Source organism: Phytophthora cinnamomi, assembly GCF_018691715.1.
Source record: "Phytophthora cinnamomi strain GKB4 chromosome Unknown Contig43, whole genome shotgun sequence".
NCBI lineage: Eukaryota > Oomycota > Peronosporomycetes > Peronosporales > Peronosporaceae > Phytophthora > Phytophthora cinnamomi.
In genome coordinates, this window is record NW_027150976.1 from 609834 (window position 1) to 619770 (window position 9937).

Here is a 9937-nt window from a genome sequence, read left to right on the forward strand (position 1 = left end):
CAGCAATTTGTAATCGTCGTTGGCGTCACACCAGCCCAAGCATCTATAGAGAATTGGACAGCTTCAAGTACGTTGAGCTTGCGTGTAATGTTAGCTTCAAGCGCATCCAAACACCACCGCACAAAATACTTTCGGTACCGAGCCTTGAACGACCTAAATAATAATAAAAAAAATTGTAAAAGAGTTGGTTAGTTTTGGCCTTACCACAATACTGATGAAATATTTACCTGCATCTAGCGGCTGGACAACGGATGTCATGTTAGGAGGGAGGAAGTGGACGGTCACATGAGTCAGGTTTCGTAGAATCTTGTGGCATGAAGCGTTGTCGACTAGAAGTAGGACTTTGCGATTGGAGGCCGCCATTCTCATGTTGAAGTGGTGCAGCCATTCGTCAAAAATGACGGATGTCATCCAGAGGACTTGTACAGTATAGGTTTACCTTTAATTGCCGCTCCCTTTTTAAAGCACCTCGGGTTTTTGGCCGTACCAATGACAATTTGGTCGAGCTTGTCGGAACCAGTGGCGTTGCAGCAGAAGGCCACAGTCAAACGTTGCTTTTCCTTTTTCTTGCCCTTGCGGATAGTCGTTGCTAACGTTCGGTTAGGTGCCAGGAGATAGAAAAGCGCCGTTTCATCGAAGTTGAACACATCATCGGGTGCAAACTGTGCTACCAGCTCTTGTAGCTCTAGCCTGGCATCACGCACTGCATCATCTTCTACAGCTCCACCTTCTCCGTGTAGCACATGGGAGCGGATACCATTGCGCTTCTTAAAGCTTTGGAGCCAGCCGTTGCTAAACCTGAGTTGCGTGGAATCGATGCCTAAGCGCTCCGCCAGCTCATGCGCCTTCAGCAGGAGCACGTCGTCCGCCATTGTTGTTTTATAATCGTTCTGAAAGAAAAATTCCCTCAGTTCCCGCTCGAACTGTGGGAATTTCACTCGGCGCCGCTTGGTTGCACTCCGGTCGACGTGGCTGAAGTAGGAAGAAGGCAGGTTGCGCAGTCGGGCAAGTGTGGCACGGCTGACCCGGGCCTTGAACGTCGCGTAGATCCACTCAGCGAGCATGGGGTTGTTCATGCCAGGATTCTGCTTGAGCTTTAGGTGCACTTGGAGCTTTTGTTCTAGCGTCAGACAGGTGCGAGGAGACATTGCGAGGGAAGGGGGCTTGCGTTGGGCGTTGGGCGTTGAGCAGTGGGGGCTTTGAAGAGTGTGTGGTCGTGAACAGTGTGAATCAAATAAACAGGTTAGACCTAATTTGGTCCTCCAAAATGTGACTCATATACCTTGTATACATATAAACAGCGGTTATACAAAACTAAGTAAAATATTTGGTAGCAACAAAGCTTGCATCAAATAAATGGCAAGGCTCAAATAGGGAGGATCATATAAACAGGTTTGACTGTACTACCACTTTAATTATTAAAACCCCGTTAAGTAACCCACAGAAGAAATGTGGCCACGACATAATATGTAGATTATATATTATATTATTCAGATACTTGAGCTACCACCGTAAACAGTTTATTGATAGTTATCGACATACTATAATTTTATAATACATGTAAGTGGCATACAGTCCGTAATCGATCTCGATTGCCTTTATGCTTGGATGTCGCGTTATCATGAGCTTTGTTCCACCGATTTACTTTTTACTGTTACTTAATTGTTCGAAGTTTATACTGTATTCACAGTCAAGTCAACAACGTTTGTTGTTTCACCCGCCCTTTTATCAAACGTACACGTGCCGTGTGCACGCAAACTTGCCTCCACCATTCGTTTATCCCCCACGTAGGTTTTCCTCCGCGAGCGGACCACTTCGCGTTTCGCTTTCCAGTGCTCGAGCCCCGTGTTTCATCGCCTCTCAATCATGCGTGGTCTATTTTACACATCGCTTGTCGTCGCTATCCTTACCAGGGGCGAATCGATTCAGGCCAAGCTTTCGGTGAAGGTCCCTACCATCGTAGAGCCCCGTATGAGACTCCTTCGGGGCGACGAACCGGCAGCCGACGACTTGCTCGCAAGTGATGGAGAGCGTGCGAGGCTCGGGAACGTGGCCAAGCTGCTCAAAGAAAGGAAAGCGTTCCGGAAAGAGCTTTTCGCAGCGGCGAAGGCGAACGAGAAACTCAAGCTTCCGACGGTCAGCCTTCAGCAAAACAAGTTTAATGAATTGTTTAAGAACGGATTAACCCCCAAACAAGCCTTTGAGCTTGGAAAGTTCAAGACCCGCGTCGAGGCTAAGAAGTATGAGAAATATTATGAGCTCGCCAAGGCCAAGTTGGCCGCCAAAGAACGGATGGCACGGATGGTACAGATTCGAGAAGCACGGGCCGAGCGGATGCGACAAGCGGGGACTAAGGCAATCATACGAGACAATTAGGCAAATAATAACTTTCAGCATCAATAGACGTCGGCCCTCGATAATCTTGGCTGATAACTTCAAGGCGTGCTATCTACCGCAAATTATCAACCCTATTTACTTCAGATATAGTATCGAAGTACTTAGTAGCTGATAGACGATGCCAGAAAAACGAGCGAATCTCACTTTCCGAAAACTGGATGCGAGCGCTTTCAACCGCGCTGATTGAGGCGGTTGCTGATTGCTGATTATTCTGTGGTCGTTAGATCCAATCGGCGGGGAAATCTTCTGTACCGAAAAGCGATGGCGTCGACAGCGAACCAACATTTTAAGCCGACTTCAACAGATTTACGCTATCGTGGGGATTCTTTGCTACAGTACATGGTGACTCGATATGAAAAACCGTGAGTGACGCAGTTATGAACATCATGAATAGCAGCAGACTGAAAACAACACTTTTTCCGTATAGTCACACTTCGAAATTAGATCATCCATCGCACCCAAAACCGATGGCTCTCGTCCAAAATTACCCGCTGATCCTAACGAGTCTTGTACATAGAGGAGTAACAGAGATATTTCGACCAGCGAAGTCGCCTCCGACCGTCTTAGTTTTCAAATCTCCACCCCGATCGCACCACATCTCTTTATGATAGTCTGGATGTCTCCTTTCCGCCATCCCGTCCTCGCTGTTTCGCACGGTCCCGGCGCGTTGTGGCTACTTCCCTCGAATAATGCTGGTATGGACAGCAGGTGTCGCCCCGCTCGACTGCTGAGTAGCATCTTCGAGATGCTATACCCGAACGACAAGCACTTGCCCAAGCGCATCCTCATCGTCTCTGCTCATTTCGATGCGGCCAGCAGTGGGTTTGAGATTTCCAAGTCAGCCAAGCCTGACATGATTCACGACTACTACGGCCTTCCCACCGAGTTCTACGACATGGCCTACCAGGCTCACGGCGACCCCGAGTTCGCTCGGAGGGTGATGGAACACCTGGAGCAAAATAACAACAACATCAAGGCCAAGCTCGTAAATCGCGGGTTCGACCACGGGGTGTTTGTGCCTATGATGTTGATTCGGCCTCAAGCCGACATTCCCGTCGTTACCATGTCGATCAACTCGTACCTGGACAGCAAAACTCACTTCAACTTGGGAAAGTCCCTGGCAGCTTTCCGCGAGTACGACACGCTGATAATTTGCTCCGGTCAGTCTACGCACAACGCTCGCGGTGTTCACGACCCCACTGACCGTTTAATCAAGGGCGCTGAAGCATTTCAGGAATGGCTAGATAACACCTTAGCATCAGGGCCCAAGCTGAGCATGGATAAACGCGCCGAGCTCATCACTAACTGGCAAGCGGCACCTGCAGCAGGCCTCTCTCACCCGACACCTGATCATATTTTACCCTTTGTCATCGCTGCTGGTGCAGGTATGGAGGAAGGCAGGCCAGGCGCGGAGAGAGTTTTTGGCGGCTGGGGTATGAATATCCTGTCATTCGCGAACTATGTGTGGCGATGAAGAAAACGCAACACGCACCTACCCATCCGCTCAAAAATAAAAAACTTCGCAATTAGTACCTGATGCAGAGACAACATGTAGAGCAGGGTTTTGGTTACCCACAGCAAGCTTGACCCGATCAGACTTGTCATCGCTCTCAAGAGGAATCACCAACAATACTGTGCAGAACATTGAGTATCTGTAGACTCCCTTGCTTGTCCAGGACATGGTTAAACTCTGAGCATCCAGCTGATTGAATACACGCCGGGCAGCCATCGGAGCACAGACACTCGCTTGCAATTGTCCATGCCTTTTCGATGAGCTGTGTACAGTTCCATTAAAGCTGCCGTAAGTAGCTATCGCAAAACTGGGGTGAAAGCACGCATACCTTCGGGAGCACCTTGACGATTTCGGGCACTAATCCACTGCCTCCTTCTCTTCGCTCAAAAATCGTAACGCGATTTGGTCTGGATGCAAAAACACACACAAATTCACGCACAAACGAAACATGTCAAAACCCAAGCAGCTGATGAAGACTGCCACAATCAACATACTTAATACGCTGCTCGAACTCATTCACGTGCTCAGTGCCGACATCATCGGCATCGCACAGAACGAACAGACGAACCAAAGACACAAACAGGTGACCAACGCCGTGGAGTGCTGCAGTCCAAGACCCCCCACCTCTCGCTTCCACTTGCTTCCGAAGCGCAGCTGGAAATTCAAGCCATACCGCTTCCCCAAATAACTGCATGGGCGGCAAAGAGAACTCATTTGTACCTAATGCCCGCATAGTACGTTTCTCCAGCATCGTCGATCCGAAAACCCTTGTCAGTATAGAGACAGTGCCCACACAAATCAAAACAGGATCAATTTGCGCATTCTTCTCACCACGTCCCAGTTGGTTGGTACGGTGTATGCGCACAACCTCCAGATCAGTGAAATCGCGGCATGTAGTGAAGTATGTGAGCGGCTGAAGGCATTTCTTCGCGAATGCTATTCGCTGGACATTGTCCAGGCGGGTGATCAGATACTCCTGGGCCTGGTGTAGGTAAACCGCTGTAGGATATACCTGAAAGAAGGCTCTGTCGCCGGGAATTTCATCCAACACTTCCCCATCGGCTCCATCCGTGCTGACATCGTTGCTCGGAACCACCACAACGTAATTTTCATCGCTGATGCTGCGTATGCAAACTGCGCGAAATTTTTTCGGCATGCACGAATGAATTCGATAGCTTTTGTGTCCATCCACCTCGGAGCACTCCATCAGCTTGCGTTCCTTCACAAGAGGCTGAAGGATCTCATTAATCTCAGATCTCACCACTTTCCCACCGCCTTCAGCAATTCCATCGTCATTCAGCACCCCGAAGACGTAAGAGTCGATGTACGCCGTCCCCGACTGCGAAGAGTAAAGCGCAGATTCCCGTGCAGCGCACAACAAGTGTTGACCGATAATTCGGTGATTCATCGGGTTCAAACTCACAGCTTCTGGTTCCAGTTGGAAGAGCTTCGTCGCGTGTTGTTTCTGCGCAAAATGCTGGTCCAGGGGCGCGTCAAAACACACGATAATGGCGACTGATTGCTTCTGCTTGGATTGCCCCTGACGGCGGCCTGCTCGACCTGCCTGCTGCCATAACGATGCAATACTCGATGGGAGTCCAAGATGTATGGTACAGTCCAGCTCGCCGATGTCAATACCTAGCTCTAATGCATTAGTCGCCACCACGCCCAACAAGTCTCCGCTAAAGAGCCTCTGTTCAATACGTCGCCTGGAGTCCAGAGTGTATCCACCGCGGTAAGAGCTCACACGATGAAGCAAGTTCGCTGTGTTGGGGTTAGCCTTCAAAATTGAATGGACATTCATGAGCACCAGCTCGGTCAGTTTTCGTCCCCGGCAAAATAAAAGGGTGGCAATCTCGGCTTCCACTAAGCGAGCCAGGATACGAGCGCCATGGAAAATCGCACTGGTAGTCAAGGTAGCCTCGACCTTTTCAGGTTCATCACCAGGCTTTGGTGAACTCACTGTTTCTTCAGTGCGTTTGCGTTTGCCAACAGCTGCTGACGCCAAACGAGTTTTCGAATCGGTTGCTGATAGCATGGGGCGTGGACGTTCGGTATTTCCTTGTTGCAGGTTTCCAGCATCGCTTGTCTTTGACACTTTCGGGTTCCAGACGCAGAATAGTTTCTCCACCGACGGAGCCCCGTCTTCTGTGATCACTTTCAGTGGTCGCTGGCGGAAGAAATGGAGATTGGGAGGCCCCATACTTTCCTCTGTACTTACTTGAGAGGTGTCTGCCGTCGAAGTGCCTGAATGGGGTGGAAGCAAAGGTAGCAACTGACGGAAGTGTGCTTCTGGATTTTGAGTAGTCGCTGAGCAGCAGACAACCTGCGGATTTGAACCATAAAGCGCGCACAGTCGAAATAGTCGACGAAAGACGCAGGAGATGTGTGAGCCAAATACGCCGCGATACATGTGCGCTTCATCGACGACCAATATCCTGTCCAAATTGCCACAGCGAACAAAATACCACGTCAGAAGTGTGAGAAAGGATGACATCGATCTCTGCAAATAACCCACCTGAGATTTGATAACACGGTTTTCCACTGTCGGTGTTGCGGAAGAATGGCCAAGTGAAGCATGTCTGGGTTAGTAAGGAATATGCGAGTTTCACGGATCACCATCGACCGGCTTTTCATGGGGGTGTCGCCGTCCTGTTGAACGACATTCACTACCCATCAGATATCATCAGTAGAGCTGCCATACCAAACGATTTGCGGCTTACGAATGTCGCTCCGATATGAAGTGGCAGGTCAGCAGCCTCCAAGAACCGTCTTAGAGACTTGAGCTGATCTTGAGCCAACGCTTTCGTTGGAAACAAATACATGAACGTCGCGTTGGGGTCTTCGAGCAGCATATCCAGCATAGGCACATTGTAAGCCAGCGACTTGCCACTAGCAGTAGCCGTCGACAACACCGCATTTTCTCCACGACGAATCGCTTCGACCGCCTCAAACTGATGCGAGTACAGCCGCTTAATGCTGTAGCACTTCTCCAGTGCAGCACTCACTTGAGGCGACAACCGCAAAGGTTCAAGATCGCGATACTGTGCCTCACGCGAGCGTCGTCGCTCCACATGAACAATCTGGTTCTTGTACAGATCCAGTTGCTGCAACTTCGTCAGCACGGACGATCCCCAATCATTCTCAGGCTGAGCCTGTTGGTCTGACATCGGGCTTGTAGCCTTCTTCGCGCCAATAGTTGACCCACTGGCAACATCGGTAGCTCTCTCAATAGAAGTTTCTTGCTCCTTGGTCTGCGCTTGGGGTTTCTCGGCCAAATTAATTTTCTTCAATGCCGCGTCGAACATTTTTTTTCTCTTGGTGCTGGCGCGCTGGCTGGTCTGAGGGGCCAATGGGAACGTCAAAACTTCAGCGTCTTCGTCACTCGACGGCGTCGGACTGAAAACGTCGCCTGCAAAATAACAAAGAGAGAAATATGACAAAGAGAGAAATAATCAGCACAGAACCAAATCCACAAAAAACAATGTTTACCTGTGGAACCTGATCGCGGTTGAACATTTGTTTTGGGAGTTTCCAGAACCAGTAGGTTGGGGGCGACGGTCGCCAGCTCCAGGAGGTTCTGCCGCGAGAGCTGCGCGCCGCCGAAGCTGTTGGCCACGCGCAGCACGCTGCGCACGTTTGGAGCCGCGCGGTGCTTCGCCACGAAGCAGAAGGCGGCGTCCACGAGTGCGAAGTGGCGGCGCAGCAGCTCCTCCTGGGCCGAGGCCATCGGGCTATTCCTGTATGCCCGACCCGCGGAGTTAATTGCGGCAGGCGCCACATTCAGAAGAGAGGCGGCCAATCGGCGGCGACCAGAATCGCCACATTCAGAGGCGAACGTTCGCGGAACGGTCGGATCGAGGTCGGACTGTCTAGATCGAGACAGTCCGACCTTTGGTGAAGTTAGCGGGTGGACGCAAAATGATAGGGTCGGACAGGGTAGCTTCAATGCACTTGATCAGGATAAGATACATCTTAGCGAAATGGTTCCCTCGGACGCTCGCAACTGGCCTGCGGTCTAGTTCTTGGTGTGCACAAGTAGCCTTGACGTCGAAAGTGAGATACAGTGCGACCTATGGTATTACTTTTCTGTAGATACAGTACAAATAAAAATAAAATAGTCGTGCTTAAATGCGGTTAGGAACGTTAGAAATGACATAGAAACATTAGAAACGGTGTTTCTCGAGGTACCAGAAATAGGTAATTGTGTAAATAGTCCAACTAAAATTAGTAAGTAAAAAAGCTGGTCTGTCTCCGTAACTGAAATAGTCCAGGTAGACATCGCTTTTGTCTCAATCTTTCTTCCAAATTACGTCCGTAATTTTGAACTAATTCCAGAATACGTTCGTCATGTGTATTTAACGGGAGAGCACTCTAATAAGTAGCGTTAAATTACTGTCCGCCATAGCCAGCCAGCCACGGAACGCTTAGACCAGAGGGAAACTTGGAGTACATTCGAATGTATACCCCGCGAATATATTGACGTGCTGGTCCGTCACATTGTTACGAGTGCATATAGCAGCGATACCATTGTATAGTATACAAGGTACATTTTGCATACTACAAAACGTTGATATATGGATGACGCTGGTGCAACGACGGGCTGGTCAGCGCTGTGAGATCTTGTGTTGGGAATCGTGGTCTTGGCACCTAAAGATCGTGTGGTTAAAGAAGGCTACAGAAGGCTGCAGAGAGTCGCTGCTAGCAGTGTCTGTAAGTAGGATAGGCAAGGGAGATCGAAACTGAGCCTCAGTCTCGAATCTGCCCAGTATATAACAAGTGTCGTTTAGTGCCGTGATTCCGGTTGTTGCTGCTGTCTCGTGCTGAGCTTGGACGCTTACTAGCTTGCTCTAACATTTTAACAGGGTTATGAACCTAAACGTGCTGTGTTAGACTTGCTACGTGTGTTAACGAGGAGGTCGTCATGAGTGGAAACAACGGGAAGATTGAGCTAAGCTCGAAGGGCGTTCCTATCAACTGGAATGGAGAAAACTGGGAATACTACAAGGCGCTGATGGTTAGCTGTTTTGAGGAGAAGGACCTCGAATTGATTGCCTCCGGGGAGAAGGCTATGAAGGAGGATGCTGACGACAAGGCGTGCTTGGAATGGAAGCAGAAGCAGTCACAGATCAAACGTATGGTGCTGGGATCTGTGTCGCCTGGCTTGGCGCAAAGTGTGGTGATGAAGAAGACGGGCACAGATAGGTGGAAGGAGTTGCTGGAATATTACGAGGCTCCCAGTAACCAAGTTCTGGCTGTACACAAGCAGCGGCAACTTCTGCACAAGCTGTGACACACCCGAGCAGGCAAAGGCGAAGATATGATGTTGAGTGACAAGGCTCGCTCGGATCTTTCCGGCGAACCCGTCAATAGCCTGCCGCCAACGCACGCTATGTCCCACGCACGACCCTTAGTGGATGGGAGAGGACAGCTGGCTTCAAGGAACTGTCACTTCAACAAGAACTGGCTCGGAGAACATGGACACGCTCTCGGCCGAAGTCCCAGGTCTCAGCTGGGAGTCTCAGCTATTTCGCTGAGACTGCTGCGACTCTGAAGCCACGATGACTGAAGTTGACTCTGGATTGGCTTGACTCCTGTGAAGTTTGGATTGCGGTCACCCCGCTGAGCTCAGATGTCCCGGATAGACACCTGTTGATGGCTGGATGCGTGGCAAACTGAGCTGATCTGGTCTCAGCTGAACTCGCTGCGGCTTGGCTGAGAGTCGGTCAGCTTTGGTGGTGAAGGCGCTGAAGTCTCCAAGTCTCAACTGGAAGAACTGAAATCCCCGGGTCTCAGCTTGGATCACTGAGACTAGCTGATCTCAGCTGAAGCCAGTTGGTTTCAGATCTCACTACTCCGAGCTTGGGTGGTCTCAGCCGGAAGAGCTGGAATCTGTTTGTCTTGGCTCAGATGTTTCAGCGGGATGTGCTTGGGCTCAGCGGACGCTCCGGAGTCTCAGTTTGGCGACCCAGGTCTCAGATGATGCGGACACTGAGGACGCTTATGCCGGGGGTCTCAGTTGGAATC

The 9937-nt window shown here is 50.2% G+C and overlaps 6 protein-coding genes across 8 annotated transcripts; 3 read left to right on the forward strand and 3 right to left on the reverse strand.

Moving 5' to 3' along the window:
- Window positions 1-43: 43 nt before the first annotated feature.
- Window positions 44-1148, reverse strand: IUM83_17222 (uncharacterized protein; the record flags this gene model as incomplete). The annotated part of the gene is made up of 3 exons (XM_067942156.1): window positions 44-153; window positions 213-419; window positions 488-1148. The coding sequence occupies 3 exons, from the start codon at window positions 1146-1148 to the stop codon at window positions 44-46; spliced, it is 978 nt and encodes a 325-aa protein (XP_067790893.1).
- An 823-nt stretch (window positions 1149-1971) lies between these two features.
- IUM83_17223 (uncharacterized protein) lies at window positions 1972-2376 on the forward strand (the record flags this gene model as incomplete). Its single annotated transcript, XM_067942157.1, has 1 exon — window positions 1972-2376. One exon carries the CDS (start codon window positions 1972-1974, stop codon window positions 2374-2376), a length of 405 nt encoding a protein of 134 aa, XP_067790894.1.
- A 766-nt stretch (window positions 2377-3142) lies between these two features.
- IUM83_17224 (Extradiol ring-cleavage dioxygenase) lies at window positions 3143-3871 on the forward strand (the record flags this gene model as incomplete). Its single annotated transcript, XM_067942158.1, has 1 exon — window positions 3143-3871. One exon carries the CDS (start codon window positions 3143-3145, stop codon window positions 3869-3871), a length of 729 nt encoding a protein of 242 aa, XP_067790959.1.
- On the reverse strand, window positions 3183-4604 carry IUM83_17225 (putative DEAD/DEAH box RNA helicase; the record flags this gene model as incomplete). Its single annotated transcript, XM_067942159.1, has 6 exons — window positions 3183-3191; window positions 3302-3346; window positions 3479-3541; window positions 4077-4172; window positions 4239-4317; window positions 4405-4604. 6 exons carry the CDS (start codon window positions 4602-4604, stop codon window positions 3183-3185), a joined length of 492 nt encoding a protein of 163 aa, XP_067790892.1.
- A 16-nt stretch (window positions 4605-4620) lies between these two features.
- On the reverse strand, window positions 4621-7640 carry IUM83_17226 (putative ATP-dependent helicase YprA; the record flags this gene model as incomplete). Of its 3 annotated transcripts, XM_067942161.1 has the most annotated exons (9): window positions 4621-4652; window positions 4742-5249; window positions 5334-5470; window positions 5549-5690; window positions 5874-6080; window positions 6312-6348; window positions 6429-6562; window positions 6634-7322; window positions 7412-7640. In XM_067942161.1, the coding sequence occupies 9 exons, from the start codon at window positions 7638-7640 to the stop codon at window positions 4621-4623; spliced, it is 2115 nt and encodes a 704-aa protein (XP_067790888.1). The 3 variants fall into 3 exon arrangements, with proteins under 3 accessions (XP_067790888.1, XP_067790889.1, XP_067790890.1); XM_067942162.1 differs by lacking the exon at window positions 5874-6080 and having other exon boundaries at window positions 6132-6348; XM_067942160.1 differs by lacking the exon at window positions 5874-6080 and having other exon boundaries at window positions 6132-6348; window positions 7403-7640.
- Window positions 7641-8834: 1194 nt separating this feature from the next.
- On the forward strand, window positions 8835-9203 carry IUM83_17227 (Multidrug resistance protein ABC Superfamily; the record flags this gene model as incomplete). Its single annotated transcript, XM_067942163.1, has 1 exon — window positions 8835-9203. One exon carries the CDS (start codon window positions 8835-8837, stop codon window positions 9201-9203), a length of 369 nt encoding a protein of 122 aa, XP_067790891.1.
- Window positions 9204-9937: the final 734 nt, after the last annotated feature.